Raw genomic sequence first — 25,074 nt, 5'->3', positions numbered from 1 at the left:
TGACGACAGGGTTCGGATCGCTGATTAGTAGACAGCTGACGGCTTCGAGGGCGGCCCCACGCAGGCTTTTTCTCAGGCGGGCGACGTTTTCTATCTTCGTGAAGTACTTCTCGGTTTCATGGTAGGCCGCACGAAACGGTAGCCACTCGCTGCTGTTTCCGTTGAACGTAGGTAGCTCTTGAATGTACCGTGGCGGCTCTCTGTAGCCGCCGCCGCTCAGCACACTTTTCAATAGTGCGGCGAGCTGCGTGACGTCTTCACTCGACGACTTTTCTTGCTGACGTGCGGGAGGCGCGCGCTCTTCATACTGCGGCGCCTCGACGACCCGTGGCGGTTCTGTAGGTATCCACGGGGTGGGAGGGACCTGTGTCTGGCCCCTAACGGGGGACGAGCCTCTTGCATGGCCCGCTGTGAGAGCGAGAGCAGGGGGCGGGGGCTTAGAGGATTGCTCCTGCACCCACTGCTCGATGCGCTCGCTCTTGTCGACGATGTCTTCGTCTTCCTCGTCGGACGAGTCCTCCGCTTGTATCCGCATGAGCTTCACCTTCGCTAGTTCGGCGGCGGCTTGTGCTTCCTTCTTTTGCGCCTCGGCCAACAGCTCCCTAGCCTCCAACTCCGCGAGGAATCTCTTGCGGGAGGCTTTGGAGTGATGTGACCGGGGCCGTAAGGTAGCTGGCTGCGATGTGACTTGACGCACCACAGTGACCACGCTCGTGTCTCGAGGTGGCGGCGTCGCAGGGCGCTTTGATCCGGTAGCGCTTGCGTTCGCCGCCGACGTGGTCGTGGCGGATGTCTCAGTCGCACCGCTTCCCATAGTCGTCGTGGTGTTGCTCGTACAGACCGTGCTTGATTCGGCGGTACTGGACTCTTCCTTCCGGCTACTGTGGCTTCTAGTAACCGGCATGTTCGTTCTTTATTCCCGTTTTCGACTCTTCGATAGACCAATGTTCAGTAGGTCTGCCAATTTCTTTCTTCTTATCCGGCTTCTCGAAGGTTCGATGTCTTCTGATCCGTCTCGTAGGACCAATGTTGGGGGTGGATTGTATTTGAAAGTCTCCTTCAGGTTTTCCAGTTGTTCTTTATTGTTCCTCTTCTGTTTCCTGAATGACAATTTGCATACCAAAATGACCCTACTTAAGTACTTAGAATTAGTCACGCAACCGATAGCTGACTAGGTGAGATACCTTAATCTACCAATAATATCAAAGTATTTACAACTTACAAACTATGATTACGAGACTATTCTATGATACATGTTGTTCCTAAACTAGACTTATTCTATTGTTCTTAGCCTAGGTATTTCGTCGTGAACATATACTAAACCTTTTACGTGCTGAAAGTATCCCGTGAACTGGCTAACCGGCGTCTAGTTAAGTCCCTCGGCCGCGGTGACTAATGGGCGGCGGATGCCAGCGACATGTGTCGATCGTGCCAATAGTCTACCGCTCGCGAAGTGGCGAACGATGTGTCGATGTTAGTTTATGTGTGACTTGAAGGAGTTCTGTGTAGTACTAGTACTATCGATCTGTCGTGGAAAGATAATTTTCCATTTAACATCTGAGCCTTTAAGTAGAATAATGATGGGGTAACTAGCTATTTAAAAAGAAAGACGGTAGACGACCTATGTTACTTGGGACTTCTCGGTGAGACCCTGGAGATCAGAGAGCTTTTGCTCGTAGTGCCTTCAGTCTTCACACCTTTGTAAAATTGTATGTAGCTACTACTTGTAGTACGCAATTGTGCATGTAGGTATTATAAAATATTTTCTCTTGAGAAAACAAGAAATTTGACTGTCGAAACCAAACAATCCAGTCTTTACCTGATATAAATAAATATAATGACCGACTGTATTACAACACACAATAAGGCATCAATGAATTTCTAATAACACCACCAATCCATAATCGATTCTCCATTCCTTAGCCACATCATTCTGTTTGTTTTTGTTAAGCCACTGGTGTACCCACATCTCTTGTCGCACATACCGCTCGCGTGACGTCGGGTTTATTTTTCTCCGGGAATTCTCTGGTTTTGGCACCGACGGTGGCGCCAGCGCAGAACTTTACACCTTCTGCGCATACCTTCGTAATGTGTATAATCTCTACGTGTAAACAACTGTATGGATCTTTAGAGATTAAAAATTAACAGCTGGTTAGTTTGAGCTTTTGGTGTGTCTGAGCTGTGAGCACTTTAAAGGTGTAAACAAATAGGTAGCTTGTATAACAAAGGTCGGGTACGGACGGTAGGGTAGGTATTTATTATGATAGTATTGAAGCTTCACTTTGAATATCAACAATCAAGAGAAAAAGGCCTATGAGAAGGTGAATGACATTGCGTTGGTTTTATAATAGTTTATATTATTATCATGAAATATAGTTGAACAGTTCGTGTTCCACCAAAACAAGAAAAAATACATTTTATAGCAAAACATTACGAAAGTACTTACATACAAAAATATATAATAGTAGTTTTTAAATGCAAGGTTGGATTTAAATTAATCATTTCAGTAATAAATTTTATTTACCGCCACACAAAATTTTGAGCGTAGCCATAAAATATATTTTTAATATCTTAGTTGAATTTTAACGATTTTATAATGTCTTCTGAGATTTTATTTCTTACATATTATTTATTAATACACAACAAAGAATTTTAGCCAAGAATGACCAGGAGTGACTGATTGAAGTGATTCAATCGATTTTTTTACGAAAAATTCTGTCCAGACGATGAGAAAAAATGCTAAGTACACACTGAACGATTGCCAAACACCTCCTGAAAATTGAATCACAACATTTACACGAATATTGTAAACACATGCTACTGCCGAGGCTAAATGAGACCTATTTATTACATCGTGCAAATCGGAACAACAGTCTTGTAAAATAAATACCTAAATAATAATGTAAAGATATTTCAAGATGGCGTCCAAATTCGTTGTTGTTTTAGCCACAATTCTAGATTTTTAAATCTTTATTTTAAAGTAATGTACTTTTTCCGATAATTTTCCGCTGAATTGCACGAAGGAACTATTTATAAACTAAGACCAAGCTTAAAGCTACCGCTGCCTTGATTTGCTAGTATACATACCCTTTAGTCCCTTTGTACAACCCGATATTAAATCAAACTACCAACAACTTTAATAAAACCTTTTTAACCACTTACTCAAAAGTCAATGGACTACGAAAAAAAAACTCATTGGAATAGTGCTAACGTTGCCAATTCTCGTAACAAATAAATACCTGAGTATTTTTGTACGTTGGTACTTACGTGTTTTAGTGAATACTTGAATTATTCTACAACAAGAGTCCACAATCTGATTATTTAAAGAGGTACGTAGGTATATCCTACATAATAATTACTTTAATTTTGTTATTTATGTACAGTTGTACACAGATCTTCGCCACTATGTAGCGGCCACTATATAAATTAGAAACTTTTTGTAAATATTTTGAAACGGAAAGTAGGGCAAGAGCAGTTCAGTTATTTATTAATGGTGTGAAATAAAGTATTCATTCGCTTTCATTTTGAATGGTTTGAAAGTTAATTAGGTTTCTGTGATGTTATATTCCTAGCCATGAGACTTTTTTACTGTTGAAATACGGGAGTACCTTTGCGACACTGGAACTTGCTACAGATCAAGTATTCTACTAATCCTTATCACGAAAAACCTGTAAGAAACAAACCAACAAGGAACATCATATCGATATGGGTATAATTATAGATATTATCTGACGCTAACCTAATAACCCATCTTTGTTCCGTTGGCGTTGGAGACTGCGGGGGTATGGGGTGAACAGGAAAGGGACTTCGTTAGGGCTAGATTTCTTGAGGAGTCGAGGCTATGACAACCGCTCTGGGGCATACCTGATGCAGAGGATCTCCCTGGCTGTGCAGCGAGGTAATGCCGCTAGCATCATGGGCACATTTTCGTCGGTTATGTTTCGGGGCAGTTTATTTACTTAGCAATATCTAAACGTTAGTTTTTTTTTTTAATTGCAACTTTGAATAATATACCTACTTATTATACACTTGGTTACATATACTGGTCGATGCTTACATTGCACGCATGGAAGAGTCTATATTGACCAACCCCAAACAATTTTGGACATACATGAAACAAAACCGCGCCAATAGTACCTACCCTGCCACCATGTCATACGCAGGAACTGTTGCTTCGTCAGGTGAGAATATTTGTGAATTGTTCTCTAGCTTTTTTCACTCTACTTTTTTAAGCTCTTCTTCAGACACTATACACGATAATAACCCTCGTCAATCTTGCAGCGACATTGCTACTGTTAGAATAGACAAAGATGAGGTCGTTAAATTGTTGCGTTCTCTAGATGTCAGTAAATCCGCAGGCCCAGACCTTCTACCAGCTATATTTTTTGTTAAGTGTGCCAGTGAGATCAGTATCCCTGTATCCATACTGTTTAGACGAAGCATTGATGAAGGTATAATGCCTATCATCTGGAAGTCTGCATTTATAACACCCATCCATAAAAAAGGATCTAGAGACTGCGTCGAACACTATAGACCCATATCTAAACTATGTTTATTAGCGAAAGTCTTTGAAAGAATTATATACAATCAACTATACGAAAGCATAAAATCAGACCTGAGTCCAACGCAGCACGGGTTCCTCAAGCAGAGGTCCACTGTCTCGAACTTGTTACTTCTAAATGATTTTGTTACATTTAGTATGAATGCTGGTGATCAGGTTGACACTATTTATACGGATTACAGTAAGGCCTTTGACCGAATAGATCACAAACTGCTTCTATTAAAGCTAGGATATCTAGGTATAAGAGGTGATCTTTTTCGATGGTTTACCTCCTACGTGCATAACAGGTCCCAAGCAGTAGTGTTGAATGGATACACATCTTCTTGGCGATGCATACCATCAGGAGTACCCCAAGGATCTCTTTTAGGACCCCTCCTCTTTGTAATTTTCATAACAGATATTGATAGTTGCTTTCAACACTCCCATCATTTGCTTTTCGCTGACGACATGAAAGTTTACAGGGTTGTCAATAATGAGTCGGATGCATTACTTTTACAACAAGATTTAAATAGACTTGACATTTATTGTGAGCGTAATAAACTAGATTTAAACGTCTCCAAATGTTATTTTATGACATTTACGCGAAAACCATCACCTTTTTCAACAAATTACAGTGTTAAAAATCAATATCTTACTCGAGTATCTAATATGCGTGATCTGGGTGTTACTCACGACAGTAAGCTGCTGTTTGATAAACACATCGATGACATCGTGAGTAAAGCATCTAAAGCATTGGGTTTTTTAATGCGATCATCAAAAAAATTTAAAAACATGAAAACGGTTAAACTACTTTATTGTTCGTATGTACGGACGGAGTCATTTGGAATACGCTTGCCAGGTCTGGAATCCTAATTATGAAACATACTCTGATAGAATTGAAAAGATACAAAGAAAATTCACACGATATCTTAAATTCAAATTTAATATATCCGTTAATATGACTTATGAACAGAGATGTGCCAAATTCCATCTGCTGCCACTGCATCTGCGCAGAATAATATCTGACATAATTTTACTCATAAAAATAATCAGAGGATCTTGTGACTGTCCCTCGTTACTTAGAAAAATCAATATTAATGTACCCGCTCGCAAATTTAGGAATAATAAAGTATTTTTCGTTCCTTCTGTTAGTACCAACTACAGAAAGAATTCATATATTCTTAGGGCGTGCAGCACTTTTAATAATCTGTCTAGCGAAACTGATTTAGATATCTTTTGTAGTGGCATCGATTCGTTAAAGAAATACGTTATTAGAACTTTCGTGGCATCCATTCAACAGTACCATTTACTTTATTTTATTTAATATATTTGTGTAGGTAATTTACCGAAATATAAAATCTACCAATAGCCGTAGTGGTTTACAGACCTGATTATTTACATAATTGTAGTCATAGCATATAACTTCTAGAGCATCTTAACTTTATAATAATTTTTTTTTTCTTACTTTTTCTCATAACGTGACGTTGTTTTAACCTACGTTAGTAGGTACTTACGTAGCTTTTAATTTGTAACGTAGGTATGTGTTTGTGCAAACTTTGTCATAAACTACGCTCTCCTACTTAGTACCTATATTTGTAATTATATGTGAAAGCTTGTTATTAACTCATATGATACCTAATATAATGTTTATATCTTTGTACTTAAAGTTGTTAGCTTTCCAAATAAAATAAAATAAAATAAAATAAAATAAAATAAATAAATATATCTTATTTGACCTAATAACATGAATAAGTAACCAATACATTCTCTTATGTATGACTATTCCACCGATATTCAACTAATGACCCATAGTAAATTCTGAAACATGTTATAGGTAGTACGGGGAGTGTGAAATAATTGAAATAGAGTAAACTTAAAATAGCGTACGCATGAAAACTGTCCGTCATCGGCCATCGATCGATCCACTAGATCCGCAAGAGTGGTCTTGTTACCTGCTGTATGGAACAATATATCTAATTTAAGAAATTATTCGTTGCGATAAAACCACCAAGATCCGTTATCGACGTCGATAAACTCGTTTAGTACACGTTCCCCCTCCGATATGGCGGCGTTTATCTGCGCCGATGACGAACCCGTGTAGTGGCAGCTGCTTTCTTTTTGTTGCAAGTTCATGAAGATTTCGTTTCTACTTCAACATAAATTCTTCAAAACTGTCTGTAGTTTCAAACATATGTCACTTTCACATATTTTTACATAAGAATTTGATTTCTGGAATCGTGAAATTGGCTCTGTAAGAATAAATGATAAGTAGGTAAGTGCCATTAATATTTTTAAACTGTCGAAACTAAAATTAGTTACACAAAGTATTCTAATACATACTTACTTTGTTGTGTGAATGTGAAGGATTGTTGATGTTCAAAGCAACTTTAAGCAAGTATTTTTGTATAGTTTACATTGCGAATGTGCCAATTTTCCTTATGTTTGAACAGGATTTTGTTGAAAACTTTCTCCCTTTGCTATATTCGCGATTTTAGTTACCAATCAATATAACGTTTGTCACTAGCTAGCTGTTTCTTGCAAGCATTCCTTTAGCTGATTTTTTTTACCACTTTTCCTGGTCTTCCATAAATAAAAATTTGCCTTATCTGTATCCACGTAAGCTCAAACCTTAATGCCGTTAACACCCATATACAATACCCAGCATTTCAAACTCACAACCCCTCAAATTCGAAAATAACCTTAGCACACAAAAAAAGAGCTACATTTTGTTGTATTATCCCAAAAATCTAATTAAAAAACGTCAGAACACCGTGAAAATTCAGTTTTCTGCCGTGATTATTTTTATTTTGCTGCAAGACGTGAATGGTTGATTTATGTATTTACTGAAGCGACGACGTGGCTCGTGGGCGGCTTTCATCTCTCTGATAGGTTGCATCAAGTGGCGGAATATGTTATAATCCTACTTACTTGCATGGCGTATGATTACGTGCTATTTTATCCTAACTGCATATTCGATTTAATTATACGCATAAGTACCAGTAGCACTAGTTTGAAATCATCATCTTTAATAGCCATGCCACCGTGTCTTATCAAAGCGGTTTTCTTTCGCACATTCTTTTTCGATTCATCTTCGCTTGGTATACCTTAACCTTTAGCATCGATGCGCAGATCCCTCCAGGACACAAGTCCATTGTGTCTGATTTCCCGACATAAAAGTGGAACACATATACAGGTAAATCCGCATTGCCTATGGCTGCATTATTATACATTGTACAGGTCACCTGTATTATGATTTGTCTTCAAGTGAGGTAGTTACAGTCCAAACATCACATTCGCTTCCACTCTGTTGCACGTTTCTATAACAATTTTCTATTCTGGTGCGCGCGTGTGCCGAAATCCCACTCAAATTATAAACGGGAAAGTTTGTACGTATGGATGGATGGTTGTTACTCTTTCACGGGAAAACGGGTAGAGCAACGGTAGGCATGCAGAAAGCTCCCACCCTGGATTAGCAAATAGGCTATTTATCCCGTAATTCCCACGGCAAAACCGAAGTTCGCGGGAAACAGCTAGTTAAGTACACTTTGTTTCTCGACATCACCTCGCTACAGTTTACTTTACGTGATTTATTTATAGCATAAATACATTTTTAACACGGTTTGTTCCGCTTTTGCAATAAATCTGACTATTTCGGGAAGGTCTGATTAGAATCGGGAAACGGAAGCTGCGAAATGAGCCGGACCAAGGACTTTGTCTCGTATTTGTAAATACTTATTATGTTTTTGTAATGTTACTTATAACATAATATTAAAAAACTGTAGGTACTAAGTAGAATATAAAGAGTGCATGAGAGTTTTCAACGACAGTGAGACTCACGCTAGACTTTACAAAACAATACAACCGGCTGAAACCTGAAGAACCACAGCTATAAGTTTTTCCAGAAAGTAAATAAACAGATTTTTTTTAGACTACCGTAGCTACCGATGTTAATGATCTTGTATACCAGGCGTCTAGTAGCCACCTTGTTACATTAAAGTAACCTTTGTGACGTTCCCCACCTGTTTACCTATCGTCCCTACTGGGAGGTAAATAAAAGAGGTAGAGGTAGGTCCAACGAAAATAGTTTATTGATGGCCGCAGGCCACCTAAGTCGGTAGAACGGGTCGTGGTGTGTCGGCCTAGTATCTGATTTCACTGCGTAGTTCAAGCACTCCCCTGGATGGTCAGATGCCGGTGGAACAGGTCGTCAGCCACGGGCAGGGTTGTAGGTCGCCGTGCTCAGCTGTAGGTCCGAAGCGGAAGCGAAGCAGAGGGTGATGCAGCAGTAGGTAGCAAAGCGAAGCCTAGGTCTTCTAAATCCCGTACTGAAACCCTGGAATGGCCAACGAAATACGTTAGGAATGATTCCATAACGTTCCGTGTTACCACCGACGGCAACGCATTGTAGGTAAGTACTTATGTAGCAAGCGGTGCCGTGGTGAAAACAATCAGAACGGAGTTTACAATTGCGAAGAATTAAGTAGGCTTTAAATTTAACAAAAGATAATGAATGCAGAAGGCAATTAAAAAGAAATATTTAAGTTACAAGTTTAAAAATGAAAATATTAAAAAGGTGAAGGTAGGATACGGCATTCAAAACGCGACCGCTGGAATATTCCAACGGTCGGTTGAACACCGTAACCGCCAATAAACAGCAATTCAAAAGCTAAGAAGAAATGTTAGCACACAAATTAAAATAAATAACATTTGTTCACAACTTACCCAATATGGGGGTTTGAGGATTTATGTAAAACACAGGTACACAGAGCCAGCAGCGCCTTGTATAGCGGACCCGGAACGGTTAGGACACTTAAGGTGCACTATCTATTTAAAAATTTACTTTAAGGTCGCAATGATATGTGCGAAAGCAATTATTATTCAGATGCGCAAGCGTACGTTCGAGTCCAGTGATGGCAAGGCTAATGAATGACTAGCGAGCGGCGACAGCCGTTGAAAGTGTCACGATGTCACGAAATGTTAAAAATAATACCAGGTTATGAACAATAAATTTCTACCAATATTAAAATGTGGGCAGGTTTATGAAACTAAATTTCTACCATAAACTGTTTATGACTACAGATTACGTTTCAGTATTTTGAGTGCGAATGTACTTTAAAAGAAGTTATGTTTTAAAATGTTATTAATTGTAGATATAAGGTTTAATTAATGTTTTTATTTATTTATTGTGAAGTTAAATTTTAAAATAAGAAAATAGGCTAGTTTAAGTTTAAAAATATGTTTAATTAAAGACATGTACGTCTACAACGTTACATTACCCCCCGTCTCACGGAAAGGATTTTATCCTAAATAAAATCCGGTGAAATAATAAAAATAAAATGTAAAATACTACACTTTCATACATACCTGTCAGAAAAAAACATTCAATCTTCAACTTCATACTTCCACATTCAAACTAAGCAATAAAAATCATATTAGATTATTAACGCAAAACCTTTTATAAAATAAGTCATTCTTTTATTTTTTTTATTATTTTTTTTTAATAAAAAAATATACCAAAAAATGACTAATATTTTGACAATTTATTATTATTATGATGTTAAATGTTAAAAGCAAGCATTTGGGTAATGTTCACGTCACGTTTAAAAAAAAGGGAAATGTTTATGTTTGCAGAATAAAAATTATTTTCGGCTAGGGAAACGAGACAGTTTCAGGTCTTTTATATGCCAAGTGCCCAAATCTTTACCTGACATGTCTTCTAGCTCATAGACGAGAGGCGATCTCTTCGCGGTAATACGACACTGGATGAATTTAGGCGCAAGTTTTTTACTGAAGTACTTGTCCTTGTCACTCAAGACGTATGTTCGCTTAAAGACTACGTCTCCGACATTGAATTCCGCCTGTTTTCGTCTTAAATTGTATTGGGACGTATTTTTAACATGTGCATGCCAAAGAGTGGCCTGAACATCATTGAAAATCGACGAAAGACATCCCAAATTTTCAGCATAAATGTCCCTAGGCAGAAACAAAACCTCATCACCCAAGTCACTGTCAGTATAGTGAGAGCCGCAGGTAACAAGTTCACGACCATAAACAAGAAAAGATGGTGTGAATCCTGTGGCCTCATTGACAGAGTTGTTGATGGCGAATTGAATTTTAGGCACAAAGGTATCCCAAGACCGATGGTCATTATCAACAAAAGTTGATAAGCAGGTGACAATGGTCTTGTTATACCTTTCCACCGTATTAATTTGGGGGGTATACCTGGGGGTGAAAAATATGTTGGGGATGTTATATTTTTTGAAGAATGCACTAGTAACATGGCTAATAAATTGACTGCCGTTGTCCAGGAATATAGTCTGGGGAATTCCGTGAATCAGAAAGACGGAGTCCTCCAGAATCCTGACAACAGCATCGGCTGTAGCTTTTCGCAAGGGGAAGATCATGCAAAACTTCGAGAAGCAACAAGTGACAACTAGAAGGTAGCTGTTTTGCTTCTTTGTCACGGGAAGAGGACCAACAAAGTCAACCGAGATCATCTGAAATGGTCGTGAGCACTGCTTCGGACGACCCATTTCACCTAAGGTTGCGTGATTTGGCGACTTGTACGACAAACACTTGGGGCATGAGCCTACGAACTTCACGACATCTTGGTGCATCCCAGGCCAATAATAGCGTAAAGCTACACGCCTATAGGTTTTAAAGGTACCAAGATGTCCTGAGGTTGGCTCCGAGTGATTGTCCTCAATGACCTTATCACGCAAGTCTCTCGGGACGACTTCCTTCCACGCGAACTCCGAAGTAAGGTTACACTTGTTCTTGCTCAGCCGATAAAGTGACCCATTCTTTATAAGAAAGTTTGGGTATTGACTGGGCGAGCTCAGACAACCGTTATACAGCTTCTTATACCAGTCATCATTAGTAGTTCCAATGGAGTTGGACGTTGACACAGAAGAGCATGGTACAGCTCTGGAAAGAGCGTCGGGAATTACGTTATCGACCCCACGCCTGTGCTTGATTTCAAAGTTGAATGAGGACAGACGAACTCCCCAACGAGCCAACCTTCCAGTCGGATTGCTGAGCGAGAGGAACCACTTAAGTGCTGAATGGTCGGTGTAGACGGTGAAGGTCATCCCATTCTCCAAATAGCATCGCCAGTGCTCGAGGGCCGTAATTACTGCAAGGGTCTCCCGTTCAGTGATACTGTAATTTTTCTCGGCACTGGTTAGAGATCTGCTCATGTAAGCAATGGGATGCTCTTTACCGTCGATGACCTGAGTCAGCATAGCACCAACGCCATAGTTGCTCGCATCCGTATGGACTTCGAAAGGCAGGCTGTAGTCCGGGCATGATAAAACGGGGGCCGAAACTAAACACTCCTTCAACTTCTGAAATGCTGCGTCAGCCTCAGGTGACCACTTGAATGCAGGTGCGTTCTTCTTATTGGAAGTCAACTTATTTAAAGGACCTGCGATCGTGCTGAAATTGGGCACAAAACGGCGATACCAAGTTGCGGTCCCGAGAAAACGCTTCAAGTCCTTCCGACAAGTAGGTGTCGGGTAATTGAGGATAGCTTCAACCTTCTCGGGATCCGTGCGCAGGCCGTTTGCGTCCACCACGTATCCAAGGTATTTAAGTTGACTTCTGAAGAACTTGCACTTGTCAAGATTGACAGTCAAATTGGCCATCTTCAGCTTGTCCAACACGCGCAGTAAAAGTGACACGTGCTCCTCAAAAGAGCTACTAATGACAATGATGTCATCCAAATACGCAAAGGTCTTCAGATCGAAGTCGCCAAACAGCAAATCGACCAAACGCTGCTGAGTAGCTGGCGCGTTGGTAAGTCCAAAGGCTGTGGTCTTGAAATGGAGAGTGCCTCTACCGGGAACGTAGAAAGCGGTCTTGTCTCGGTCCTCCGGTGCTATAGGGATTTGCCAGAAAGCTTTTGACAAGTCGACGCTAGAAAGATACTTAGCGTCGCGCAAGTTGTCTAAAATCTCGGCCACATAAGGCAAGTTGTAGGCATCTTTCTTGGTGACCGAGTTCAGCTTTCTGGAATCCAGGCAAAAACGAGGTTGCCCATTACTTTTATAGACAATGAGCACCGGAGACGACCAGGCACTCTCACAAGGCTCGACCACGTCGAGGGACAGCATCTCGTCTACTTGGTCTGTCAGGATACGCTGCTTCTCTGGAGACATCCTGTAATAACGCTGTCTAACAGGCTGAGCATCGCCAGTGTCTATGCGGTGGGTAATCAGATTGGTCCCGCCTAGGCCCTTACGATCGGTTGAGATGTCTTTGAACTGCTCAATGATATTGTCGGCAATGAGTTTTTGAGAGTCATCTAAATTGTCATACGACTGTATGAAAGCATCATTAATGCCAACCTTGAGTTCTGACAAAGGAGAATCAAGGAAGGTGATACCCTTTGAACTTAACAACTTTGGACACAAATCAAAACTACGCCAGAAGTCGACACCTAGGATAAGAGGAGATTCAATGTCGGGAACCACGTATGCTTTGACAATATGAAAATTGTTGTCAAAATGTATGGGCAAATTAATGTACCCAATACTTTTGAGTGATTGGCCTCCAGCTGCAGTGACAGAAATACAGTCGTTCTCAATTAATTTAAGGTCACTATCCAGTAAGATTTTGTGAGCGTTATTACCGAGAATCGATACAGCCGCGCCAGAATCTAGAAGACCACAAGCAGTAATATCGTTTATGCGAATGGTGGCATAAGGTTTAGGATCATAAGCCGGTATATGTTTCAGAATTGTAGCAACTTTGTAACTGTTAAAGAAAGTTTTAATTGTTTTTAACCAATTGTTCCAGTCGGATTGATCAAAGTTACTACCTGATTTATTGCTACAATTCTGAACATCTAGTTTTTTGAAATCGGCTTGTGTTTGTTACAGTCCGGACAGTCGGGTGTTTTAACACCATCACGACCACAGCGGAAACAAACGATAACATCGCGATTAGGGCATTGACGAAGATTGTGTGAATCTGATTTGCACCTAAAGCAGAAACGAGTCCTATTCCCAGTTACCATCGAATGTATATAGTTCTTAGGTTCATTTTTGTTCGTGTAATTGTTGTTTTTATTGAAATTATTGTTATAATTTTTGTTATAATTATAGTTTTTATTTTCGTTATAATTTTGTTTTTTGGTTTGATTACTTGAAGAGTAAGCAAACTCAGGTGCTAAGGAATCAGGTGTAACGCCAGAAGGTTCGCGAAAATGAGAAAGTCGTGCCTGTATGTTCTCATAGTTACGACATAGGGTTCTGAGAGCTTCTATTGTTGTTATTTCTGTGACTGATGCCAAAGTACTCGCATAGCAGGGGCGGATGTTATGAAGGATAATCTCCAGCTGCTCGTCTTCTGAGACTTTCTTAGAAAGTCGAGAAAACATGCCGGACATTATTGATAGGAAAATGGTGATATTTTCTGATTCGCCCTGTGTTCTACGCCTGATTTCAGAAAGCAATCTGTAGTCATAATCAGACTGGTCGAAATCTTTGATGAGCAGTTGTCTTAAATCAGCCCAGCTTGACACCTGATTTCTTACGCTTCTATACCAAATAAGCGCATGGTCCGTAAAAATCTCGGTCGCATACGCTAGAAATTTATCGTCGGCAAGATTCCGTGACTCTAAGAATTCCGTGACACGTTCAACGAAAGCCCGCACGCAAGTTTTTCCATTGTATTTAAGTTTGCATAGTTCGCCTGCACTACCACGTTCACAGGTCACCGAAACGACGCAAGGAACGCTTGGACTGGGAACAGAAGGTTCCGCAGTGGGTATTGATAGAGGGTCAATACTCTTATTTTCCAGGGAAATAATTTTTTCCATATAGGATTTGTATAAAGATACGGTTTCCTCATACGCGACCCTATCTAAGTCAACCGTTTGCATCCTATTTAGACGGTGATGCAAATGGTGTAACATGTTCCGTGTCCGCTGCACAAGTGCTTTGTCAGGTTTTACACACTCAAAATTGGCCTGTATTTTAGACAAAACCTCGAACACACCCTGCAAGTCTTTTTTTGAATCCAAACCGGACTCGAGGATATCCTCAGAGGAAAAGTTTATAGCCAGCTCCACTATTTGCTTTCGCAATTCCGCAACACTGGACGCTGGAACTGTACCTCTGATGGATACCTCGTATTCCAGTTCGGATTTTTGAAGGGACAAAAATTTTATGGGGAACATGACGAAAAAATTAAAATATTACAATGGGGGAAGCAACAAGAATCGTTATTTAAAAACTTGGGTAAATTGTGAACAAGAGTTGAAAAAAAAAAATTTACTCCGTTCCGTTACAAAAAAATTAAGTAACGTTGTACTCTTTTTTTAATAATACACAAAACAAAAAAAAAACACGCACAGAACCAAAAATAAAAGAAGCGTTGAAAAATAAAAATAAATGTAACTAATAGAATAGAATAGAATAAATCTTTATTCAAAGAAAAACAACTTATGATATTACATACATCCCACAAAACCAAAAGTTAATATGGTTTGACTGTGGGTAAGGAGTCGCACTACAATAACAAATTTAACATAGCTTAGTAGCACATATGCACATTTATATATACCTAGCTTACATTATAGTTAAACAGGAACAATTAGTTTTAGAGTTTTATATTTAAGAGGTTGATGACTTATACATACTGGTATAAAGTTAATTTTGATACATTACAGGCAATTAGGTACTTTGGATAGTGTTTAAGAGGTAAGTTTTATACATGACTGAAAATTTATTTATATTCTTCTCGAGTCTAATATGAGATGGCATTTCATTCATTATTCTAGGAACCTGTCTTTTTAGCATTCTTCCGCCAAAGTAGTTATTAACCCTTGTAGTTTCAAACTTTCCTTGCGCTGCGGATCTTGTATTAAGTCCGTGCTGTTTTAGTATTTTATGGTTCTGGCTGCTATGGTTGCTTACGGCTACATTGTGTTTATATTTTAACGATGCTGGAAGAATTTTGCATATTTTAAAAAGCTTTTTATAATCATGATTTAGTTTGGCTTTAGTTTTTTTGTCTACCAATAGTTTTAAGAATCTGATTTGTAAAGTTTCAATTTTGTCTATATGAGTTTTAAAAGTTGAACCATAGCACTCAATACCATAACTAATAATAGAATCAACCAATGAAAGGTAAATAGTTTTTAACATAAATTTTGGGACTTTATAGCTAAGTTGGTTGAATTTACATAACAATATACGAAGTTTGCTTACAATGTAGTCTACATGATCTATCCAACCCATATTTTCATCTATACACATGCCGAGGTATTTAACATGAGGTACTTTATTGAGGACATGACAATTACAATTTGAACCATTACTATGAATACAAGAGAAGTCATGTGCAACCAATTTACATGGAATCTTAGGAATACATGAATAAGGAGATTGAATAACAATTAGGTTGGTTTTATCTGAATTGATAACAATGCCGTTGTCATGGGCCCAGCGGGTGATATTGTCGATATCCTCCTGCACGAGAGGCGTGACCTCGTCCATGTCGCGGCCGGCCCGCAGCGTGCACAGGTCGTCCGCGAACATGTACGACGAGCAATGGCGGATCACGTTGCACAGGCTGTTAACGTGCATCAGGTAGCACAGCGGGCCGCAGCCGGAGCCCTGCGGCACCCCGCGCCCCGCCGCCGACTGCGCCCCACTGTACCCCTGTCCCACTCTAACTCGGAAGGAGCGCTCCAGTAGGTATTCGCGGTACCAGCTGTTGATTGGTCCGCTGACCCCGCACTCCGCCATCGCCTCAAGCAGCGTCTCGTGCCGGAGGGTATCGAAGGCCTTTTTAAAATCGAAGAAAACAGCTACTACAAACTTTTTGTCATTAAGATAACCATTTATTTCATCAGTAAATTTTGTTAATAATGTTGACGTACTTTTGCCCGCTTGAAACCCATGTTGACAATCGTTAATTATGTTGTGTTTAGTGAGGAATACATTCTGTTGATTTATTATACATTTTTCAATTATCTTTTCAATGCTAGCCAAAATTGCTATAGGCCTATAGTTACCATAATTTTTATGGTCTCCTTTTTTATAAATAGGACGCACAATGGCTTCTTTTAACTTAGCAGGGAAAAGTGAAAATTTTATACATAAGTTAATAAGGTGTGCAATGATTGGACTAATTTTTTCGCTTACAATTTTTATGTCTCGCATTCTTATGTTGTCAGATCCAGGAGATTTATTACTACTCATTAATTTAATGACCTTAAGCACTTGCCTAGCAGTGACTGGTTTCCATCTCATACACACAGGGGATGTATTAACATAATCAGTTCGATCTAAAAATTTCTTATCACAATCATGTACTATTTTATCAATATCATTTATAAATGTATATGCAAAATTATTACTTATTTCTTCTTGACTTTTATCTTTTATGTATTTTTGTATTAAATCATCTGTGGATTGTTTGGTTCTTCCAAGTAAATTATTAATGTTCTCCCATATTTTTTTAATATTGCCATTGCATTCAATTATTTTACGTTTTGTATATTCATTTCTTATTTTAAAAAATAATTTGTTACATTTGTTTCTGAGCCTAGTGTAATTCAATCTTTTAAGCATGTTAGATTTATCGTTACACCATAAAATAAACAGTCTGTCTCTCTCCAGGATCATGCGTTTCATACTAGCATCCACCCATCCCTTATCATCCCTACCACTACATTTTATAACTTTTGTTCGATAACAATCTTCGTAAATAGAAGCAAATGTTTCATAGATTTTATTGTATAATTCTAAAGGGCAGTTGAGGTTTAATAGTTCGCTAAATTCAACTGAGTCAAGTTTTTCCTGTACGAGTTTGTTATCTATAAAGCGGCGGGTGGTGCCCCCGCCCCGCGCCGCCGCGCCCCCCGCGCCGAGCGGCGGCTGCGCGGCGGCGCTGGTCGGAGGCACCATGCACCTTCTAAGCTCAGGGCTGCTTAGGGCCACTGTGGTACAGTAATGATCTGCCATTTTATGCTCTATTACAGCTGAGTAGATGTCATACGATGGGCATTTTACAAAAATGTGGTCTATACATGATTCTACAATTTCTCCCTTCAATATTTCTCTTCTAGTTACCTTAGAAATACACCTTGAGTAGCCGTACCTAGCCATTATATTTTCATAATGTGAAATGTTTTTATTTTTAGTATCGAGTAAGTTTATATTAATATCTCCACAAATTATTATTTTATCATTATTTAGCTTCTTTAATAACAGATTTAGCTCATCCAAAAATTGTACCACCTTGTTTTCTTGATTAATTTTTGGAGGCCGGTAGATCCCTACGATAATTATTTCTATGTTGTTTTTATTTATACTTACAATAACACATTCAGCAGTTAACATTGTAAATGGTGGTTCAATAACTCGGGCTGCTAAGTCCGTGTGTGTATAAATAAGTACCCCGCCCCCTTTTCTATTTGGCCTAGTATAGCTGTTTAGGTCATAGCCCGATATGCCATACATACCTAACATACTATGTGGTATATTTGGTTCAGTTATAACAATTACATCCAATATTGCAAAAAAACCCTTACAAGTTACAATGAGATCATTATAATACTTTTTTATCGACCTAATATTGACATGGAATAAATAAAAATCTTTCTTATCGTTTAAGGTTGATGACCAGGATTGTAAACTGTCCACACTTACTTCAGAATTACAGCTGGATATCACATCGAGGTCTAGTAAGGCCGCGAATTATATAACTAGGTTGTATTCACTATATAATTAACACTTGTAGGCTGGCTTTACACCTACAGAATATTAAAACACTTTAGCCATTTTTGGACTTTAATTCACTCACATCACGCATATTTTTGATTCTCGCCGTCTTCGCCCCGTCGTTTTTCTTCACAAGAATTTTACCGCCACGCACCCAGATGTATTTGAACTGGTCTCGAAGCTCTGTTCTGGCCTTCCAGAACAGTTCTCGCATCTCAGGAACCAGGTCTTCGTTAATGTAGATGTTGCCGGTCGAGGGCCCGCCGGTTACTAAGTTGCTAGTAATTAGGCGGAGCTCTCGTCGCTGCTTCAGCCATGTTTCGCGGGTGGAGCCTCCAGAAGACAAGAATCTCACTAGTATTGGTGAGGACTTGGCATTCGCCTTAGGTGAAGTCCTTCTAGCGCATTCAATCTCCGTGGTACTGACTTTCATTAATTCGCCAAGTTTCTTCACAATAGCCATTGGTTCTTCATTGGGGAGCTCCTCTAAACCAACTATTTCGAGGTTAAGTTGACGTTCATTTTGCTCGAGGTCAATGATCTTCTGCTCGAGTGCTCCGCTGTACTTTTGCAAGTATGAACACGTGTTGGTTAGGTGATGCAGTTGTTTGTCCATTGTAGCAATTTTTTCGGTGGTTTCCTTCTGTGTTTTTTCGTAGTCATCAATTTTGTCAGAAAAGAACTGCAATGATCTTTGCAATTCCTCTCTTATAACAGTTTGAATCTCACGTTTTAATTCTCTTCTAATCGTAGTCTGTACTTCGTTCTTAATTTCTTGCAGCATCATCTTGGTGTCCCTGTCTGTGCCTGTTTCTTCGGCTTCGTAGGTTTCTTCCTCTTCGTTATCGGGTAATATGCAGGACAGTCGCGTGGGTTTAGTTTTCCCGACGCAGGTCTTACATTGCCATTCAACTGATTTGGTTAGAAACAAAACATTTAGCTGTTCAGCCGATAAGGAAGCACATTTGCCGTGTATCCACTTTTTGCATTTTGAGCACTGCAATCCAGGATTATTTTTATTCACCAGGGTAGAACAAGTAGAACACTTCGCCATCTTGCGGTAGGTATAGTGTCGTATCGCCGTAAGAAAGAAGCACGCGCCTATCCGCGATGAGCGCTAGCGCACGACTGATGTGTATTACGCTGGTATCACAGAAAAAAATGTCACGAAGTAATTAGTGGCTAATTAACTAATTAGGGTAGTTAAAAAAATAATGTTGCCAGTTAAAAAGTCGTTAACGAAACTTAATACATTTAAAAAAAACCGTTTTAAATTAAAACAAAAAGGTACAAATTATATTTTAAAAAAAAGCAAAATACACCTCAGTTACGGCAGAGCAACAAAAAAAAACGTTTTACAACGCACACACAAACAAACACTTTACTACTTACTGCGCAGCAAAATCAGACACAACCACGTTTAAGGGCGCCAGTGTGACCCCCCGTCTTACGGACGTTGGGCGCCAGTGTGACCCACCGTCTTACGGAACGTTGGGCGCCAGTGTGACGTTCCCTACCTGTTTACCTATCGTCCCTACTGGGAGGTAAATGAAAGAGGTAGGTAGGTCCAACGAAAATAAATTTATTGATGGCCGCAGGCCACCTAAGTCGGTAGAACGGGTCGTGGTGTGTCGGCCTAGTATCTGATTTCACTGCGTAGTTCAAGCACTCCCCTGGATGGTCAGATGCCGGTGGAACAGGTCGTCAGCCACGGGCAGGGTTGTAGGTCGCCGTGCTCAGCTGTAGGTCCGAAGCGGAAGCGAAGCAGAGGGTGATGCAGCAGTAGGTAGCAAAGCGAAGCCTAGGTCTTCTAAATCCCGTACTGAAACCCTGGAATGGCCAACGAAATACGTTAGGAATGATTCCATAACGTTCCGTGTTACCACCGACGGCAACGCATTGTAGGTAAGTTAAGTACTTATGTAGCAAGCGGTGCCGTGGTGAAAACAATCAGAACGGAGTTTACAATTGCGAAGAATTAAGTAGGCTTTAAATTTAACAAAAGATAATGAATGCAGAAGGCAATTAAAAAGAAATATTTAAGTTACAAGTTTAAAAATGAAAATATTAAAAAGGTGAAGGTAGGATACGGCATTCAAAACGCGACCGCTGGAATATTCCAACGGTCGGTTGAACACCGTAACCGCCAATAAACAGCAATTCAAAAGCTAAGAAGAAATGTTAGCACACAAATTAAAATAAATAACATTTGTTCACAACTTACCCAATATGGGGGTTTGAGGATTTATGTGAAACACAGGTACACAGAGCCAGCAGCGCCTTGTATAGCGGACCCGGAACGGTTAGGACACTTAAGGTGCACTATCTATTTAAAAATTTACTTTAAGGTCGCAATGATATGTGCGAAAGCAATTATTATTCAGATGCGCAAGCGTACGTTCGAGTCCAGTGATGGCAAGGCTAATGAATGACTAGCGAGCGGCGACAGCCGTTGAAAGTGTCACGATGTCACGAAATGTTAAAAATAATACCAGGTTATGAACAATAAATTTCTACCAATATTAAAATGTGGGCAGGTTTATGAAACTAAATTTCTACCATAAACTGTTTATGACTACAGATTACGTTTCAGTATTTTGAGTGCGAATGTACTTTAAAAGAAGTTATGTTTTAAAATGTTATTAATTGTAGATATAAGGTTTAATTAATGTTTTTATTTATTTATTGTGAAGTTAAATTTTAAAATAAGAAAATAGGCTAGTTTAAGTTTAAAAATATGTTTAATTAAAGACATGTACGTCTACAACGTTACACCTTCACCCTTCGTTGGCCATAAATCGGCAGCAGCTTTTATGCTGATCTCCTATTCTACGATCTTTATACCACCAGCCAAGCGACAACCACGGACAACCCTTTAGATATGGAGCAGTCAAACTATGCAGATATGCAGTTAAAATTTATTGTCAATAATGGACTCTTCTTTCCTCCACAGACTCAACGGGCAGTGGAAGTGTGTTCGGCGTCTCGCTCTCACAGTGCGTGGAAACTGAGAGGGCACTACGGCGGACGCAGCACGGGGGCTCCAGGGCCTCGCTGGCGTCACTCGGCGCCCTCGAGCGGACAGAGAGGGCTGACGATGTGAGTAGATAGCTCCTAGATGGGTCTATGATCCTGGTAGGTCGTGGTATGATCAAGGGGTGGAAATTTATTTGTGGTCGAGTTTTTGCTCCTGTTAGGCAGGTGTATAAATGTGACAGCACACAATATCAACTCGGAAAGGGATCATAACCGTAAAATCAAGCCTAATCGCACACTAATGGGAATCGTAACGTAATCTCCTCGCCTCGGGACAGGCTCGGATACAAGGCTGTACGTTTATATGTGATGTGACCTTTCGCTAACTATTGGATAAATAACATCTTATTTATTATTACAGTGACTTAAATTCTGGTACTTACACGATACTTACTAAAAATATTTTTTTTTTAATCTTCTCTGCTAAAATCTAACAAACTTTTAGGATTGCAATTTGGAATGCAATCGTGGATAAATCTCATCTGTATTGGTTTATCTAATTATGAACTTATACACAACTTGTCGAAAACCTTAAAGTTACCTAAGCTGTTTTGATTAAATTGATTTCCGTTTATCATCTTTAAAACAAAGCCAAGATAAATCAATTTCTATAAGTAGGCACCATCTATTCGCCAAAATGAGCACTAATGAGACCGGATTACACCATATCAGCCCCAAAATAGCTTGCGTACCAATAATAGACGACTTTGATGAATTAAAACTGAAGACCGGCTATCAAATGTGCAAATTTGATTGCTATTTTGTATCCCTGCACGACCATCACAGTTTGACCCCGCATCAGCTGACACTTCTACTGTTTACATCTATGAACCTATAGAAAGGTAGGAAGGTCAGGTTAAATTGGTGGTTGTCGGTATTTCGGTGCGCAGAAATAGTACGGCAAATGGTGGCCAAAACACGTAATTAGTGACGTCACAGTGTGTCTCACTGCACACCTGGGTTCTGCTGCACTGCATCAGCTGATTGCTGATCTACATCGCTTCTTGGACTGTGGAGGTTTCTGCCAAATGTTACCGTAGCGTAAAGTTTGTGGAACAAAAAGGTTATCCGCTATTTCAAGCTAGACCTTGATTCCGGAGGTATGAAGTCAGCTGCATAAGTACCTAGCTGTACACTTTTGTACCTTGTCAAACTCACAAACTGCCTATTCAAACATTGGCGGTTTGTTATGTAGTCAGTTTGACAACGTACAAAAGTGTATAGCTATATAAATTTTCGGCTTGAAAGAGTAACGAACATCATCTATCAATTCTTACATACTTTCACGTGTTTTATCCTACCTAGGTATTCTGCTAATATTACATTTTATAAACGCAATTTTGTTTACATGATTGTTGTTACTCTTTCACGTTTAAACTACTGAACGGATTTTTATGAAATTTGGTATGCAGGAAGCGGGCACCCTGGATTAATACTGACTTTTACTCCTTCTTTTCCAAGGGAAACCCGTTTACAGCGAAGAGAATAAAAGAGTTAGTAACACATGTTGGCATTATTAAGATTTAAGATGACCAATGAGAAGTAAACTTTAACAGTTTCACGGGTCAGTAGTTCTAGTATTATTATGTCGTTAACCAAACAAATGTCACTGCATCATTCTTGTTTCACGACGGACACGAGTGATTTATTACCAACCATCCAGTAAATAGTTTTAGTGGCTTAGTTAACATTGTTCATTGCATTGTTTCATTGTGTTTCCTATATATTGTTGATTCTTAGACAGCCCTCTGGACCTCAACCATAGCTTTTCTATAAGGGTCTAACTATTGGTCATCTATCATCATCAGCCCATAATCGTCCACTGCAGGACATAGGTCTGTCTCAGGGAAATCCACAAAACTGTCCTCAGCATGCATATTTTGCCACTGATGCTAATAAGTTTATAGTATATAGTATAGTATTACCTATATAGTTTTATATAGACCTGTTGTTAATTTTAATGTTACAATTGCTATAATTGTAACATTAAAATTAACTTCTAAAGACAAGTCGATCAGACGGGAATGATTGCTCAGACAGTTAGACTAGACAGACCGAAGACTATCACTAGTTAATGTGCCTAGGTTGCTATACATTCCACCTAACATGTATTACTAGTTTATACTGATTTACGATTACGAGCAACTCGTTACGTTATGGCTCTATTTTGTGGCTCTCTTGTATGTGTGTGTGTGTGTGTGGTTACTTTGTAGTTAAACATTGTTGGTGATGTTTTGGTAGTCACGGAAATTGTCACAACATAATTTGCGTATTAAAATAGAGAAGTGTCTACAAGTAAACACGGTCCACCTTAAAATCTTCTTCTTGGCATATCCTCGAGAAACAGTTGAGCTGTGAAAAGATTAGTCAGTCGGCAGATTTACTGGGATATCCCACATGGGGATTCTTTCGGTTATTTTTTGAAATTGGTAAAAATGTGGCTTTGTACTTTTTAATCGACTCTCGTGACTATCAACGAGTACTCTGCTGTTTATTCTTTAAAAGTAACTCAGTGTATAATACTATTTATATGCATGTAGAATTGTAGATGTCAACGAATTATATAGTGCCACAAACTTATCTGTTCCGGTGAGAGCGAACTAAATTGGTCCATACCTCATTACTTACTAAATGAATTTCATATTGACATAGATTATATGGACCAATTTAGTTCGCTTTCACCGGAACAGATAAGTTTGTGGCACTATACTAATGATTGTCATGACATGTTGTTGACAATAATAGCCGACACCAGCGATTAGGCGCGAGATTATCATCAAATGCGACCTCTTCCAACAAGGAAATGACGCCGACACCCACTACAAAAGAAAGCATGTAATTAAACAAACAGCTGAATAGATTAAACAAATATAATCCTACTAAAAATACCAGCTCTGACGTCAAATTAATTACTTACAGCGTTTTCTTTTGGAACACACAATTCAGAGTTACGAAATGGATGATATAAAAGTTCGGGAACTTTTCAGCTTCGGTGAAAAAGCTACAGTTGTTGCGGTTCATAATGATGTGCGTATTTTTTGGTGCTACGCCGTTGATGATGTAGACTTGTACAGCAATATAGTTTAACATCTATATACCGTGATAAACGCATTAAAAGTTTTTTTTTTTTTTAATTATTTGTATTGGGGGGGAACCTTTGTGTTACGTCCTTTGCACGGATAGCCAGTAGTATAGTTAGTGAGGATGACCGTGGACATGGAAGGCTGTGACAGATAAGGATTTTGATGATGATGCTGATGAATTTATTATGGAATAACTGACTGATTATCGAGTATTATATACCTAGTTAAGTACCGACTTACTATCGCTACCGATCTTGCATACATCTGAATAGATTTTAAAATGAACCGCAATAACTATACACCAGGTACAAAATCGCGCGAGCCTTCAGTAGGTCACTGCTGACGTATGCGTGACGTCATACCACGTCACCAGGATCGGGTTACGGGGCTATTCTGCTCATCATTAAGGTCGAGATAATTTTATAACATGACGGCTAACAGTATCGAGATGGAACGAAAATAGATGTTAACTGCAGGGCGAATGCGGATTGGACAGTCTTAGCCGAACAGCTGTTGATTTGTTGTGAGATTTGTTGTGAGACTTGTTGATAGAGTGTGATGGAGTTTGGACCGCGCTGAGATGTGACTTGAATGCGTGAGTGATGGGTTGAATGAAATGTTTGCCGCATAGTTGATACTTGCTATTGCATTGTTTTACATTGCTTTGACGTGTCAACAG

The 25,074-nt window shown here is 39.3% G+C and overlaps 1 protein-coding gene across 1 annotated transcript in view; it reads left to right on the top strand.

Moving 5' to 3' along the window:
• The window catches only part of LOC105391928, a 48,337-nt gene that overhangs the window by 18,291 nt on the left and 4,972 nt on the right, over positions 1-25,074 (top strand). The window contains exon 4 of the mRNA XM_048625581.1: positions 21,230-21,375. Coding sequence (XP_048481538.1) covers positions 21,230-21,375 — 146 coding nt within the window. The remainder of the gene's footprint in view (positions 1-21,229; positions 21,376-25,074) is intronic.

Source organism: Plutella xylostella, chromosome 14, assembly GCF_932276165.1.
Source record: "Plutella xylostella chromosome 14, ilPluXylo3.1, whole genome shotgun sequence".
NCBI classification, from domain to species: Eukaryota; Metazoa; Arthropoda; class Insecta; order Lepidoptera; family Plutellidae; genus Plutella; species Plutella xylostella.
Note: the sequence above shows the minus strand (reverse complement) of the source record. Positions and strands in the feature narration are given on the sequence as shown.